The following is a 17,492-nucleotide window of genomic DNA, read 5'->3' on the forward strand; positions in this document are numbered from 1 at the left end:
AAAGTTTCCCAAACCTTAAAATGCCTATAAATACACCCCTCACCACACCCACAATTCAGTTTAACAAATAGCCAAGAAGTGGGGTGATAAGAAAAAAGTGCGAAAGCATATAAAATAAGGAATTGGAATAATTGTGCTTTATACAAAAAAATCATAACCACCACAAAAAAGGGCGGGCCTCATGGACTCTTGCTAATATGAAAGAAATGAATTTATCAGGTAAGTTCTTATATAAATTATGTTTTCTTTCATGTAATTAGCAAGAGTCCATGAGCTAGTGACGTATGGGATAATGACTACCCAAGATGTGGATCTTTCAACACAAGAGTCACTAGAGAGGGAGGGATAAAATAAAGACAGCCAATTCCTGCTGAAAATAATCCACACCCAAAATAAAGTTTAATGAAAAACATAAGCAGAAGATTCAAACTGAAACCACTGCCTGAAGTACTTTTCTACCAAAAACTGCTTCAGAAGAAGAAAACACATCAAAATGGTAGAATTTAGAAAAAGTATGCAAAGAGGAACAAGTTGCTGCTTTGCAAATCTGATCAATCGAAGCTTCATTCCTAAACGCCCAGGAAGTAGAAACTGACCTAGTAGAATGAACTGTAATCCTTCGAGGCGGAATTTTACCCGACTCGACATAGGCATGATGAAATAAAGATTTCAACCAAGATGCCAAAGAAATGGCAGAAGCTTTCTGGCCTTTTCTAGAACCGGAAAAGATGACAAATAGACTAGAAGTCTTTCGGAAAGACTTAGTAGCTTAAACATAATAATACAAAACTCTAACAGCATCCAAAGAATGCAATGATTTCTCCTTAGAATTCATAGGATTAGGACATAATGAAGGAACCACAATTTCTCTACTAAGGCTGTTAGAATTCACAACCTTAGGTAAAAAATTCAGCACCGCCCTATCCTGATGAAAAATCAGAAAAGGAGACTCACAAGAAAGAGCAGATAATTCAGAGACTCTTCTAGCAGAAGAGATGGCCAAAAGAAACAAAACTTTCCAAGAAAGTAATATAACGACAAAAGAATGCATGGGTTCAAAAGGAGGAGCTTGAAAAGCCCCCAGAACCAAATTCAAACTCCAAGGAGGAGAAATTGACTTAATGACAGGTTTTATACGAACCAAAGCTTGTACAAAACAATGAAATATCAGGAAGATTAGCAATCCTTCTGTGAAAAAAGAACAGAAAGAGCAGAGATTTGTCCTTTCAAGAAACTTGCGGACAAACCTTTATCTAAACCATCCTGAAGAAACTGAAAAATTCTCGGTATTCAAAAAGAATGCCAAGAAAAAATGATGAGAAAGACACTAAGAAATATAAGTCTTCCAGACTCTATAATATATCTCTCTAGATACAGATTTACGAGCCTGTCACATAGTATTAATCACAGAGTCAGAGAAACCTTCTTTGACCAAAAATCAAGCGTTCAAACTCCATACCTTAAAATTTAAGGTTTTGAGATCCTGATGGAAAAAAAAAAAGGACCTTGTGACAGAAAGTCTGGTCTTAACGGAAGAGTCCACAGCTGGCAAGAGGCCATCCGGACAAGATCCGCATACCAAAACCTGTGAGGCCATGCTGGAGCTACCAGCAGGACAAACGAGCATTCCTTAGAATCTTGGAGAATACTCTTGGAAGAAGAACTAGAGGCGGAAAGATATAGGCAGGATGATACTTCCAAGGAAGTGATAATGTATCCACTGCTTCCGCCCGAGGATCCCGGGATCTGGACAGATACCAGGGAAGTTTCTTGTTTAGATGAGAAGCCATCAGATCTATTTCTGGGAGTTCCCACATTTCAACAATCTGAAGAAATACCTCTGGGTGAAGAGACCATTCGCCCGGATGCAACGTTTGGCGACTGAGATAATCCGCTTCCCAATTGTCTATACCTGGGATATGAACCGCAGAGATTAGACAGGAGCTGGATTCCGCCCAAACTAAAATTCGAGATACTTCTTTCATAGCCAGAGGACTGTGAGTCCCTCCTTGATGATTGATGTATGCCACAGCTGTGACATTGTTTATCTGAAAACAAATGAACAACTCTCTCTTCAGAAGAGGCCAAGACTGAAGAGCTCTGAAAATTGCACGGAGTTCAAAAAAATATTGATCGGTAATCTCACCTCCTGAGATTCCCAAACCCCTTGTGCCGTCAGAGACCCCCACACAGCTCCCCAACCTGTAAGACTTGCATCTGTTGAGATTATAGTCCAGGTCAGAAGAACAAAGAAGCCCCCTGAACTAAACGATGGTGAACTGTCCACCATGACAGAGAGTGTCGTATAATTGGTTTAAAGATATTAATTGAGATATCTTTGTGTAATCCCTGCACCACTGGTTCAGCATACAGAGCTGAAGAGGTCGCATGTGAAAACGAGCAAAGGAGATCACATCCGATGCGGCAGTCCTAAGACCTAAAATTTCCATGCATAAGGCTACCAAAGGGAATGATTGTGACTGAAGGTTTCGACAAGCTGAGATCAATTTTAGACGTCTCTTGTCTGTCAGAGACAGAGTCATGGACACTGAATCTATCTGGAAACCTAAAAAGGTTACCCTTGTCTGAGGAAACAATGAACTGAATGGTAAATTGATCCTCCAACCATGACCTTGAAGAAACAACACAAGTCGATTCGTATGAGATTCTGCGAAATTGTGAAGACTGAGCAAGTACCAACATATCGTCCAAATAAGGAAATACCAAAATCCTGTTCTCTGATTACAGACAGAAGGGCACCGAGAACCTTTGAAAAAAATTATTGGAGCTGACGCTAGGCCAAACGGTAGAGCCACAAAACTGGTAATGCTTGTCTAAAAAGAGTATCTCAGAAACTAAAAGTGATCTGGATGAATCGGAATATGCAGATATACATCCTGTAAATCTGTTGTAGACATATAATGCCCTTGCTAAACAAAAGGCAGGATAGTCCTACAGTTACCATCTTGAATGTTGGTATCCTTACATAACGATTCAAAATAGATAGATCCGGAACTGGTCTGAATGAATTGACCTTCTTTGGTACAATGAAGAGATAGAATAAAACCCCAGCCCCTGTTCCAGAACTGAAACTGGCATAATTACTCCAGCCAACTCTAGATCTGAAACACATTTCAGAAATGCTGAGCCTTGCTGTGTTTACTGGGACACGGGAAAGAAAAAAAATCTCTTTGCAGGAGGCCTTAACTTGAAGCCAATTCTGTACCTTTCTGAAACAATGTTCTGAAACCAGAGATTGTGAACGGAATTGATCCAAATTTCCTTGAAGAAAACGTAAACTGCCCCATACCAGCTGAGCTGGAATGAGGGCCGCACCTTCATGGGTATTTAGGAGCTGGCTATAGGTTTCTATAAGGCTTGGATATATTCCAAACTGAAAATGGTTTCCAAACTGATACCGCTCCTGAGGATGAAGGATCAGGCTTTTATTCCTTGTTGTGAGGAAAGGAACGAAAATGATTATTAGACCTAAATTTACCCTAGATTTTTTATCCTTTGGTAAAAAAGTTCCCTTCCCTCCAGTAACAGTTGAGATAATAGAATCCAACTGAAAATTGAATAATTTATTACCCTGGAAAGAAAGGGAAAGCAAAGTTGACTTAGAAGACATATCAGTATTCCAAGTTTTAAGCCATAAAGCTTTCCTAGCTAAAATAGCTAGAGACATATACCTGACATCAACTCTAATGATATCAAAAGATGATATCACAAATAAAATTATTAGCATGTTATAGAATAATAATAATGCTATAAAATTATGATCTGTTACTTGTTGCGCTAAAGCTTCTAACCAAAAAGTTGATGCTGCAGCAACATCCGCTAAAAATATAGCAGGTCTAAGAAGATTACCTGAACATAAGTAAGCTTTTCTTAGAAAGGATTCAATTTTCCTATTTAAAGGATCCTTAAATGAAGTACTATCTGCCATAGGAATAGTAGTACGTTTAGCAGGAGTAGAGACAGCCCCATTAACCTTAGAGATTTTGTCCCAAAACTCTAATCTGTCAGATGGCACAGGATATAATTGCTTAAAACGTTTAGAAGGAGTAAATGAATTACCCAAATTATTCCATTCCCTGGAAATTACTTCAGAAATAGCATCAGGGAGAGAAAACACTTCTGGAATAACTACTTATTTAAACGTTTAGATTTAGTATCAAGAGGACCAGAATCCTCTATTTCTAATGCAATTAATACTTCTTTAAGTAAAGAACGAATAAATTCCATCTTGAACAAATACAAAGATTTATCAGCATCAACCTCTGAGACAGAAACCTCTGAACCAGAAGAACCATTATCAGTATCAGAATGATGATGTTCATTTAAAAATTCATCTGAAAAAAGAGAAGTTTTAAAAAGACTTTTATGTATACTAGAAGGAGAAATAACAGACATAGCCTTCTTAATGGATTTAAAAAATAAAATCTCTTATGTTATCAGGAACACTCTGAAAATTAGATGTTGACGGAACAGCAACAGGTAATGTAACAGTACTAAAGGAAATTTTATCTGCATTAATAAGTTTGTCATGACATGCAATACAAACAACAGCTGGAGAAACAGATACCAAAAGTTTATAGCAGATACACTTAGCTTGGTAGCTCCAGCACTGGGCAGCGATTTTCCTGAAGTATCTTCTGACTCAGTTGCAACGTGGAACATCTTGCAATATGTAAAAGAAAAAACAACATATAAAGCAAAATTGATCAAATTCCTTAAATGACAGTTTCAGGAATGGGAAAAAAATGCCAGTGAACAAGCTTCTAGCAACCAGAAGCAATAAATAATGAGACTTAAATAATGTGGAGACAAAAATGACGCCCATATTTTTTAGCGCCAAAAAAGACGCCCACATTATTTGGCGCCTAAATGCTTTTGGCGCCAAAAATTACGCCACATCCGGAACGCCGACACTTGACGCAAAAAAAGGTCAAAAAATGACGCAACTTCCGGCGACACGTATGACGCCGGAAACAGAAAATTTTTTTTGCGACAAAAAAGTCCGCGCCAAAAATGACGCAATAAAATGAAGCATTTTCAGCCCCCGCGAGCCTAACAGCCCACAGGGAAAAAGTCAAATTTTTTAAGGTAAGAAAAAATAATTGAAACAAATGCATTTATCCCAAGTATGAAACTGACTGTCTGAAAATAAGGAATGTTGAACATCCTGAGTCAAGGCAAATAAATGTTTGAATACATATATTTAGAACTTTATAAAAAAGTGCCTAACCATAGCTTAGAGTGTCACAGAAAATAAGCTTACTTACTTACCCCAGGACACTCATCTACATGTTGTAGAAAGCCAAACCAGTACTGAAACGAAAATCAGCAGAGGTAATGGTATATATATATAAGAGTATATTGTCGATCTGAAAAGGGAGGTAAGAGATGAATCTCTACGACCGATAACAGAGAACCTATGAAATAGACCCCGTAGAAGGAGATAATTGCATTCAAATAGGCAATACTCTCCTCACATCCCTCTGACATTCACTGCACGCTGAGAGGAAAACCGGGCTCCAACCTGCTGCGGAGCGCATATCAACGTAGAATCTAGCACAAACTTACTTCACCACCTCCATAGGAGGCAAAGTTTGCAAAACTGAATTGTGGGTGTGGTGAGGGGTGTATTTATAGGCATTTTAAGGTTTGGAAAACTTTGCCCCTCCTGGTAGGAATGTATATCCCATACGTCACTAGCTCATGGACTCTTGCTAATTACATGAAAGAAATAACAATACGTACAAATCAAATCCTATTTTATAAAAGGCCAGGTATGTTTGTCCGATGCGGTCATGTGCAGTAGAGACTGCAGCGCGAGACAAACATACCTGGCCATAAGGAAGGATCAGTCAGTGAGGATCAGACAGCAGAGAGGGTGTGGGGTCGGGAGACGAGGGAGGGGGGAGGATAAGTCAGTGAGGATCAGACAGCAGAGAGGTGGGGCAGGAGATATGGGGGTGTGTGAGCGGGTGGGACCGCTGCACAAAAAAAATAAAAAAGTTGAGAGCGGCAGGGAAGGGCAAGAAGGGAGGGAGAGGGGTTCCAAGTGGATGGGTATTTTGGCCCGTGTACACGGGCTTTAGAACTAGTAAATATATAAAATACAAATGACCAACCTGAATGTTGTCAAATTTCAATCCTGGCATGGTGAGTTTTTCTTTATCAATAAAAATAGTGCTGTACTGCTGAGTTGCTACAGAGATTAGAATGTCCCTGGTTTCTTTTGATGGTATCCAGGCATCATTTCTTCTGTCCATTTCACTCATGTTCAGGGCTGTAGCAAAGGGATCATCACTTCCAGCAAAAACACTCTGAATCTGTGAAAAAGGCTTAGGGGACTGAGAAATCTCTACAGAACTCTGTGAACCTCCTGATTGGTTTCCAATAAAAAATGCGGTGCTAGCAAAGTCTTGTGGAGTCATGGTCTCAGGTGTTCGAGGTACAGGACTAATTTCAGGAACATTACTGCCTGCATTTGGGTTACTCACAGAAATAAAATTAGATGATGTTGTAAAAGAGTCAAAAAAATCAGAGCCTGGTGAATGTGTACTACCATTATCAGAGAAAAAATTGCTCAGGCTTGGACTGGGCTGGACAACCTGGGCCTGCATCTTTACTATGCTTTTAATTTCATTTCCGAAACTGAGTGACTTCACCATCTGAGATTCAAAATCTGAATGTACTAAGATTGGCTGCTGTGTATTAGCTTCACTAAAGATTGTACAAACAGGGATATTCTCGTCTTGAAGTGGTTTGCTAACAGGTGTAACAGACTCTTCCGCTTCATTTAATGGAGTCTGCACATTTTTGCTTATTTCTTCTGTTTTTAAATGTGAATTGTCCTCACATTCTGTAGACATATCTTCAACTGGTAACACTTGTGTATTTGGATTCTCTGTAGAGATTTCCTGTTCAGAGTTGCTATTAACGCTCAAATTAGATTCTTTATTATTTTCACTCCCTAATCTAAGGGATTCATTGCTTTCAATCTCATCAACAATATCCTGCAGGCAGCCAAGATCCCCAGCATCATCTTCACTGATATTGGGAGAATCGGAAATAATTACGCTTTCCATCATCTGATCGTTCAGCTTGTCTAGAAAGTTACCAGAATCTTCAGAGATAGTAACATTTTCTTCTGATGCATCAAGGTCAATTGTTTCTTCATGGAAAAGAATTTCATCTTGCTCTTCTGGGGAAATATTTTGAGTCGAACAAGTTATGCCTGATGTGTCCAAGCTGCTAAGATCTGCTACAATATCTTCATTATTACTTTCTGTATCCTCCATTTTTTCCTTTACGAAAAAAAAAGCAGAGAAATAAGTCACATTAACAAGTTACCTAGTAGTTTGTTTAATCAGCTTTAGGTATATAGAATTATTCTATCTAGATATATAATGCAGGGAATATTTTTAAAGCTGGAAAGGGGAAGTTAATATTTTCAAAGATTAAAATTCTAGCTCTTCCTACCTTTTAACATGCAAATCAAAAACACTATAGGTATATTTAGATGGCATGTTAGAAAAAAAATTAAACAAAAGGGATAAGGAGCAAATACGTAATGCTGTATAAAAATACAGTTAAAGAGATACTAAACCCAATTTTTTTCTTCTTTCATCATTCAGATAGTGCATGCAATTTTAAGCAACTACATTTAGCCACCAATAAGCAAGCGTAACCCAGGTTCTTAACCTAAAGTGGGCCAGCACCTAAGCTTTACATTCCTGCTTTTTAAATAAAGATAGCAAGAGAACAAAGAAAAATTGATAATAGGAGTAAATAAGAAAGTTGCTTTTAATTGCATGTGTTATCTTAATCATGAAAGAAAAAAAATGTGGGTTTAGTATCCCTTTAATATCATTATTATTGATAATTGATCTTAAAGAATATATATAGTCCTCTTAATTACAACTACATAGTATAAAAACATATTTACTTATAACAGTCATAATTTCACTTTGACATTTCAGGAAGATTCATTCTCCTTCAGTAATACAAACCAGACCAAACTAAATATAGATTTATTAGAACGACAGTACACAGTACAGTAGTAATTTTAATAACTGCTGATCACTGGCATGGTCCATACACCCTGCATTGCCAAAAGTAATTGGACAGTGGACACCCCTAGTTATTAAGTAAAGGTGTTTCAGCTACACCCATTGCTAGCTGGTGCTCAGACAACACAAACTCACAGAACAGGACAGCAGAATGCTGAAGCATGTACAAATCACCTATCACCCGTCGCATCATTCAATACAGAGTTCCAAACTGTGTCTAGAAGCAACATCAGCACAAGAACTGTGCGTCGGAAGGTTCATCAAACGGTTTCCATCCCCAAGCAGCTACATACAAGCCTCACATCAACAGGTGCAATGACAAGCGATGGCTGAAATGGTGTAAAGCACGCCACGACTGGGGTAGTGGAAATGAGTGTTCTGGAGTGATGAATCATTCTTTACTATCTGGCAGTGTAATGGAAGAATCTGGTAGATGCTAGGAGAAGTAGGGCACATTGTAATGTTTGGTGGACTAAGGAAAATGGACTGGGGCTTTTTTCAAGGTTTGGGCAAGGCCCTTAGCTCCAGGTCATCTTAATGGTACAGAATACAAAGTCATTTTAACCATTGGGTGCTTAGAATTTTGTGGCAACAGTTTGGGAAAGGCCCTCTTCTGTTCCTGGATCCCACGAAACATGGTTTGACGAGTCTGGTGTGGAACAACTCAAGTGGCTTGCACAGAGCCCTGGCCTCAATGCCAATGAACACCTTTGGAATGAATTGGAAAGCCAATTGTGAGCCAGACCTTCTCGTCTAACATATGTGCCTGATCTTACAAATTCCCAGACATATCTCATAATCAAGCGGTCTACATACCTTTGGCCATGCAGTTTATATATTTACATCTTAGAAATTAAATAAAAAGTAATTAACTGTTTATTTTTTTTAAAAACCTCCCACATCCTTCCAATTAACACTAACAGGTAGGGCTGTGTAATATGGGGGGGTGACAACTTTTGATGAAATAGTTATTTTAATTGGGAGTTTATTAAAATATTTTCTTAAATAAACATTATACATTCAAAAATGCATTTAACTGTTCAAAAACAAAATTTATGCTTACATGATAAATTTATTTATCTTGTGGTGTATCCAGTCCACGGATTCATCCATTACTTGTGGGATATTCTCCTTCCCAACAGGAAGCTGCAAGAGGATCACCCACAGCAGAGCTGTCTATATAGCTCCTCCCCTAACTGCCACCTCCAGTCATTCGACCGAAGACAAGCAAGAGAAAGGAGAAACTATAGGGTGCAGTGGTGACTGTAGTTTAAAAATAAAAAACACCTGCCTTAAAATGACAGGGTGGGCTGTGGACTGGATACACCACAAGAGAAACAAATTTATCAGGTAAGCATAAATTTTGTTTTCTCTTGTAAGGTGTATCCAGTCCACGGATTCATCCATTACTTGTGGGATACCAATACCAAAGCTATAGGACACGGATGAAGGGAGGGACAAGCAGGCGCTTAAACGGAAGGCACCACTGCCTGTAAGACCTTTCTCCCAAAAATAGCCTCCGAAGAAGCAAAAGTATCAAATTTGTATTATTTAGAAAAAGTATGAAGCGAAGACCAAGTCGCCGACCTTACAAATCTGTTCAACAGAAGCCTCATTTTTAAAAGCCCATGTGGAAGCCATCGCTCTAGTGGAATGAGCTGTAATTCTTTCAGGAGGCTGCTGGCCAGAAGTCTCATAAGCTAAGCGGATTATACTTCTTAACCAAAAAGAAAGAGAAGTTGCTGAAGCCTTTTGGACTCTCCTCTGTCCAGAGTAGACAACAAACAAAGCAGATGTTTGACGAAAATCTTTAGTAGCTTGTAAATAAAACTTTAAAGCACGAACCACGTCAAGATTGTGTAATAGAAGTTCCTTCTTTGAAGAAGGATTAGGACACAGTGACGGAACAACAATCTCCTGATTCATATTCTTATTAGATACCACCTTAGGAAGAAACCCAGGTTTGGTACGCAAAACTACCTTATCTGCATGGAAGATCAGATAAGGGGAATCATACTGTAAGGCAGATAGCTCTGAAACTCTTCGAGCCGAAGAGATAGCTACCAAAAACAGAATTTTCCAAGATAAAAGCTTGATATCTATGGAATGCAGAGGTTCAATAGTAAGAGATAGGAGTGAACCAGGCGCCAACTAACGGAGGCTAGGTGAGATAGTTAAAAATACAACAATTTATTACATTCAATGTATAACAACAATATGCATACAATCCTAAATTAATAAAAATCATGGATCCATGAAGTTAAAACAATGTGCTTGTATAACTGATAAAACAAATGACAGTGTATATGCAGAGATTTACACTTTAGGCAGTACAATTGCAAATAATAAAAAATATAAAAAATACATTAAAATACATTAAAAATATGAATGTCTGAGGGTAACAAACTCTGTTGGAGTCCGGTACTGAGAATATGATCTTAAAAATACATCCAATCAATTCCTAAAGATGAGTGTAGTATCCAAATTAAAAAGTGTGGTATCCAAATAAAAAATGTGGTATCAAAAATAAAAAAGTGTGATTTATGTGGTTACGCAAATCAGGTTGATCCAACTTATAATCAAAAAGTAGTGGAAGAATGTGATGGGAGGTCGTGAAACACAGTGAGCAGATCCAAAAGTATGTCAGGTATTCCAAAAACCAAAAAATATAAAAAAACAAAAAATTGGTCAATCGTTATCTTTCAACAAATGTGTGTAAAGAACAATAAATTCCAAAAAAATCAAAAAATGTCAAAAAAAGTGTCAAAAAAATATGGGAGATCGTGAAACACAGTTGACAAATCCAAAGGTATGTCAGTGAATCCAAAAACCAAACATATGTGAAAAAAATAATTAATAGTGATCTTTCAACAAAGGTTTGTATAAAAACAATGAAATCAAAAAATCAAAAGGTGAGTCAGTAGTGTTCACTTTGTTCCAACAACTCTATATCCGGTAAAGGATGTGTTGAGACTAGGTAGTCTCCTATGATTTAGAGGGTTTGTTCACCAACGAATTGCATAAACAGTATCCTGTGGAAAGAAAAATAGATCCAATGTGTAATACATAGACAAAAATGGACTTCAATGAAATCAGGCTTACCAATGCTGGTCTACGCGTTTCGGCCCTGCCAGGCCTTTATCAAGACTGATTTCTAGTGATCACTGATAGCCTTTTATACTAACTGACCTGATGTGTTAGTTGTAAACTCACTTCCTGTTCCGTTGAATTTATACTGTTGTTATAAAGAACTAAGTTCTTTATAATCTACCTTCTGCAATCTTGTAGATATACAAATTGTATTTATGATGAATACAACATGTTCGCTAAATCTTGGTAGTCTATTAAATATCTCATAATAGCCTCCGTATTATGGTGACGTCACTTCTGGTAATGTTGCCGCATATCTCGGCACTTCTGTAGATAAATTTCGTGGGTTGATTTATGCCTATAGATGTAAGTTTGCTAATACCTTCATAGTTTATTTGAGGTATTTGATTTTATATGTCCAATTTTACTAGTGTTCACTATGTTTTGGCTTAACAATGTGTGCCGAAATTCGACCAATCACATTGGACTATGTGCCGATATTCGACCAATCCCTTTAGTCGTGACGTCACCTCTGGCCGCATTAGTTGTAGGTTCTCAACGGGGTGTGTGATATGTTGGTTTTTTGATTGGTAGAGAGGAGATGGGAGCTTTCTTGTAAATTATTAACAGAGTTGAGTATTATGCTTGCTCTTTACTTTGGGAATAGGAGATGGGAGCCTGTCAATAACGATCCTTCAGAAAATCTATATATATATATATTCCAAATAGTTAGGTGTTTAACTTAATACTGGCCTTTAATTATATTCTAGATAGATAATCTTGGAGTCATAAATTAAATAGTGAATTAAAATACTAAATGGATTATTAATTTAAGCCGACATGTTATTCTTGTAAAACTGTCTATAAAAATAGACCTGATACTAAATGTGTATTAAAATAAAGTTCCAAATACCAACATAATTTGTTAATATTGGATAATTTAGCAATGAATAAAGTGATGAAATAGCGCAATGTTATCCAGTTAATCTAGCATGTGATGCTTTTGGAGAAGATTCTGTAGCGACTACATGATCTTGAGTTTCAGTTATTTCAAAGTAACAGAGAATATGTCCCTCTAACTTGCTATGAAATAGCCTATTTGTTTTAGGGGACATTATAACGAGAGGTATGGGCTAGTTGCTATTGTGTGATATTGAATTAAGTATATCAGACTTCACTTTATATGTTGCCTCATTCTCAGTGAGTACAATGGTAATGACGATGTGTGATATTGAATTAAGTATGTCAGACTTCACTTTATATGTTGCCTCATTCTCAGTGAGCGCAATAGTAATGACAATGTATGTAATAATAGATCGTTTATAGTCCTATTTGGCAAATGTGATTTTTCTTATTTAAGAAAAAGTTCTTCTTGCGTAAGGGGAAGGGAGAGGTGATTAGATTCATTTATATTTATATTCAGTAGAGCTAGTTTTGTGATACTGATATTGTTATATTATAATATCAGAGATCGTAACTTAATTGTTTCTTTGGACTTATCTTCTAGATTTCTATTAGGAGCTGCATTTAGGCTCTTCTAGATTTGTATTTAGAGGCTAAACATATATTGCTATATTATTGCCATTAGACAATGCTGAATTGTTGTCATTATGACTAGAACAGTACTGGGACTTGGACAATAAGTTATTGGAATCCGAGAGGAAATATAAGCAGATATTGTGGAATAATTTCTAGGTGAAATGGACCAATAGAGAGATGGAATATTTTGCTAATTCTACCAAGGTGGTTTAAAATTTCAGAGTTTGCTATTCAGCATATGAGTACTTGGTTCTTACTGCTGTAGACTAAGTCTGAGGTAGTTAAATTGACCATTATTAGTGGTTTGTATTGCAAAACAAAGGGAGTGATATCCAGATGTTATGGAATTTTTCAGACCTATAGTTGAATTTTAAAGGTAAGTATCACTTAAACCAAAGATAGGGATTATTTAGCAGGTATAATATGATTCTTTCAGCCACATCGTTGGTTCATGATGGTGATTTCTCATTAGTTTAACCTATCCCCAGTATGGAAGTAGGGGATGTGTTGGTTATATTAACTATATTTATTATGTTAGTTATGGACAGTTTACCAGTTTTTTAACCATCAAATCATGTTAAACAAGTGAGAGAGGTCTTCTTTATTATTCAATCCGTTTTTTGGTTTTTGGAATACCTGACATACTTTTGGATCTGCTCACTGTGTTTCACGACCTCCCATCACATTCTTCCACTACTTTTTGATTATAAGTTTGATCAACCTGATTTGCGTAACCACATAAACCACCCTTTTTTTTTTTTGATACCACATTTTTTATTTGGATACCACACTTTTTAATTTGGATACTACACTCATCTTTAGGAATTGATTGGATGTATTTTTAAGATCATATTCTCAGTACCGGACTCCAACAGAGTTTGTTACCCTCAGACATTCATATTTTTAATGTATTTTAATGTATTTTTTATATTTTTTATTATTTGCAATTGTACTGCCTAAAGTGTAAATCTCTGCATATACACTGTCATTTGTTTTATCAGTTATACAAGCACATTGTTTTAACTTCATGGATCCATGATTTTTATTAATTTAGGATTGTATGCATATTGTTGTTATACATTGAATGTAATAAATTGTATTTTTAACTATCTCACCTAGCCTCCGTTAGTTGGCGCCTGGTTCACTCCTATCTCTTACTATTGTACCCTATTGGTGACAGCTAGGGATCACCTTTTCCAGGCTTATAGGTGTTCACTGGCGCTTAAGTAACCATTCTATCACGAATGCAGAGGTTCAAACGGAACCCTTTGAAGAACTTTAAGAACTAAATTTAAACTCCATGGCGGAGCAACAGGTTTAAACACAGGCTTGATTCTAACTAAAGCCTGACAAAACGCCTGAAACATCCGCCAGACGCTTGTGCAAAAGAATAGACAGAGCAGAAATCTCTCCCTTTAAGGAACTAGCTGACTATCCCTTCTCCAATCCTTCTTGGAGAAAAGATAATATCCTAGGAATCCTGACTTTACTCCATGAGTAACCCTTGGATTCACACCAATGAAGATATTTACACCATATCTTATGATAGATTTTCCTGGTGACAGGCTTTCGAGCCTGAATTAAGGTATCAATGACCGACTCGGAGAAACCACGTTTTGATAAAATCAAGCGTTCAATCTCCAAGCAGTCAGACGCAGAGAAATTAGATTTGGATGGTTGAAAGGACCCTGAAGTAGAAGGTCCTGCCTCAGAGGCAGAGTCCATGGTGGAAAGGATGACATGTCCACCAGATCTGCATACCAAGTCCTGCGTGGCCACACAGGTGCTATCAAAATCACTGAAGCTCTCTCCTGCTTGATCTTGGCAATCAGACGAGGGAGCAGAGGAAACGGTGGAAACACATAAGCCAGGTTGAAGGACCAAGGCACTGCTAGAGCATCTATCAGCGCTGCCTTGGGATCCCTGGACCTGGATCCATAACAAGGAAGCTTGGCGTTCTGACGAGACGCCATGAGATCCAGTTCTGGTTTGCCCCAAAATTTAATCAACTGTGCAAACACCTCCGGATGGAGTTCCCACTCCCCCAGATGAAAAGTCTGCCGACTTAGAAAATCCTCCTCCCAGTTCTCTACTCCTGGGATATGGATAGCTGATAGATGGCAAGAGTGAACCTCTGCCCATAGAATTATTTTTGAAACCTCCAACATTGCTAGGGAACTCCTTGTTCCCCCCTTGATGGTTGATGTAGGCTACAGTTGTGATATTGTCTGACTGAAATCTGATGAACCTGACCGCAGCAAGCTGAGGCCAAGCCTGAAGAGCATTGAATATCGCTCTTAGTTCCAGAATGTTTATCGGAAGGAGTGCCTCCTCCTGAGTCCACGAGCCCTGAGCCTTCAGGGAGTTCCAGACTGCACCCCAAAAGGCTGGCATCTGTCGTTACTATTGTCCAATCTGGCCTGCGGAAGGTCATACCCTTGGACAGATGGACCCGAGATAGCCACCAGAGAAGAGAATCCCTGGTCTCTTGATCCAGATTTAGTAGAGGGGACAAATCTGTGTAATCCCCATTCCACTGACTGAGCATGCAGAGTTGCAGCGGTCTGAGATGTAGGCGGGCAAACGGCACTATGTCCATTACCGCTACCATTAAGCCAATTACTTCCATACACTAAGCCACTGAAGGGCGAGAAGTAGAATAAAGAACACGGCAGGAATTTAGAAGTTTTGACAACCTGGCCTCTGTCAGGTAAATCTTCATTTCTACAGAATGTATAAGAGTTCCTAGGAAGGAAACTCTTGTGAGAGGGGATAGAGAACTTTTTTCTTCGTTCACTTTCCACCCATGAGACCTCAGGAATGCCAGAACAATGTCCGTATGGGACTTGGCAATTTGAAAATTCGACGCCTGTATCAGAATGTCGTCTAGGTAAGGGGCTACTGCTATACCTCGCGGCCTTAGGACCGCTTGGAGTGACCCTAGAACCTTCGTAAAGATTCTTGGTGCCGTAGCTAACCCAAAGGGAAGAGCCACAAACTGGTAATGCCTGTCTAGGAAGGCGAACCTGAGAAACCGATGATGATCTCTGTGTATCGGAATGTGAAGATAAGCATCCTTTAAGTCCATGGTAGTCATGTATTGACCCTCCTGGATCATAGGTAGGATGGTTCGAATAGTCTCCATCTTGAAGGAGATCTAAGATTGGTCTGAAGGTTCCCTCTTTCTTGGGAACTACAAACAGATTTGAATAGAAGCCTTGCCCCTGTTCCTCCTTTGGAACTGGGTGGATCACTCCCATAACTAGGAGGTCTTGAACACAATGTAAGACAGCCTCTCTCTTTATCTGGTTTGCAGAAAATTGTGAGAGATGAAATCTCCCTTTTGGGGAAGAAGCTTTGAAGTCCAGAAGATATCCCTGGGACACAATTTCCAACGCCCAGGGATCCTGGACATCTCTTGCCCAAGCCTGGGCGAAGAGAGAAAGTCTGCCCCCTACTAGATCCGTTTCCGGATCGGGGGCTGATCTTTCATGCTGTCTTAGAGGCAGCAGCAGGTTTTTTGGCCTGCTTTCCTTTGTTCCAAGCCTGGTTAGGTCTCCAGACCGGCTTGAACTGGGCAAAATTTCCCTCTTGTTTTGTATTAGAGGAAGATGAAGCTGCGCCACTCTTGAAGTTTCGAAAGGCATGAAAATTAGTCTGTTTGGTCCTTAATTTGTTGGACCTATCCTGAGGAAGGGATTGACCTTTTCCTCCAGTAATATCAGAAATGATCTCCTTAAGTCCAGGCCCGAATAGGGTCTGCCCCTTGAAGAGAATATTGAGAAGCTTAGACTTTGAAGTAACGTCAGCTGACCAGGATTTAAGCCATAGCGCCCTACGCGCCTGAATAGCAAAACCTGAGTTCTTAGCCGTTAGCTTGGTTAAATGAACAACGGCGTCAGAAACAAATGAATTGGCTAGCTTAAGAGCTTTAAGCTTGTCAAGGATATCATTCAATGGGGTTTCTACCTGTAGAGTCTCTTCTAGAGACTCAAACCAGAAGGCCGCAGCAGCAGTGACAGGGGCAATGCTTGCAAGGGGCTGGAGAATAAAACCTTGTTGAATAAAAATTTTCTTAAGGTAACCCTCTAATTTTTTGTCCATTGTATCTAGAAAAGCACAACTGTCCTCGACAGGGATAGTTGTACGCTTCACTAGGGTAGAGACTGCTCCCTCCACCTTAGGGACCGTTTGCCACAAGTCCCGTGTAGCGGCATCTATGGGAAACATCTTTTTAAAAACAGGAGGGGGAGAGAACGGTACACCTGGTCTATCCCATTCCTTAGTAATAACTTCTGAAAACCTCTTAGGTATTGGAAAAACATCAGTGTAAACAGGCACTGCATAGTATTTATCCAATTTACACAATTTCTCTGGGACTACAATGGCGTCACAGTCATCCAGAGTTGCTAAAACCTCCCTGAGCAACACGCGGAGGTGTTCAAGCTTAAATTTAAATGTAGACATATCAGAATCAGGTTGAAGTGTCTTCCCTGAGTCAGAAAAATCACCCACAGATAGAAGCTCTCCTGCCTCGGCTTCTGCACATTGTGAGGGTATATCAGACATAGCTACTAAAGCGTCAGAGAGCTCTGTATTTGTTCTAGCCCCAGAGCTGTCTCGCTTTCCTTGTAACCCTGGCAGTTTGGACAATACCTCTGTAAGGGTATGATTCATAACTGCCGCCATGTCTTGTAAAGTATACACAATGGGCGCGCTAGATGTACTTGGCGTCCCTTGAGCGGGAGTTATAGGCTCTGACACGTGGAGAGAGTTAGT

At 38.9% G+C, this 17,492-nt stretch overlaps 1 protein-coding gene across 2 annotated transcripts in view; it reads right to left on the minus strand.

Moving 5' to 3' along the window:
* Window positions 1-17,492, minus strand: part of TRAPPC12 (trafficking protein particle complex subunit 12) — a 496,716-nt gene that overhangs the window by 455,342 nt on the left and 23,882 nt on the right. For both annotated transcript variants that reach the window (XM_053709729.1, XM_053709728.1), the window contains one exon: window positions 6,141-7,319. In XM_053709729.1, coding sequence (XP_053565704.1) covers window positions 6,141-7,313 — 1,173 coding nt within the window. In that variant the 5' untranslated portion in view covers window positions 7,314-7,319. The remainder of the gene's footprint in view (window positions 1-6,140; window positions 7,320-17,492) is intronic.

The sequence above is a fragment of the Bombina bombina genome, chromosome 4 (assembly GCF_027579735.1).
Source record: "Bombina bombina isolate aBomBom1 chromosome 4, aBomBom1.pri, whole genome shotgun sequence".
Lineage (NCBI taxonomy): Eukaryota > Metazoa > Chordata > Amphibia > Anura > Bombinatoridae > Bombina > Bombina bombina.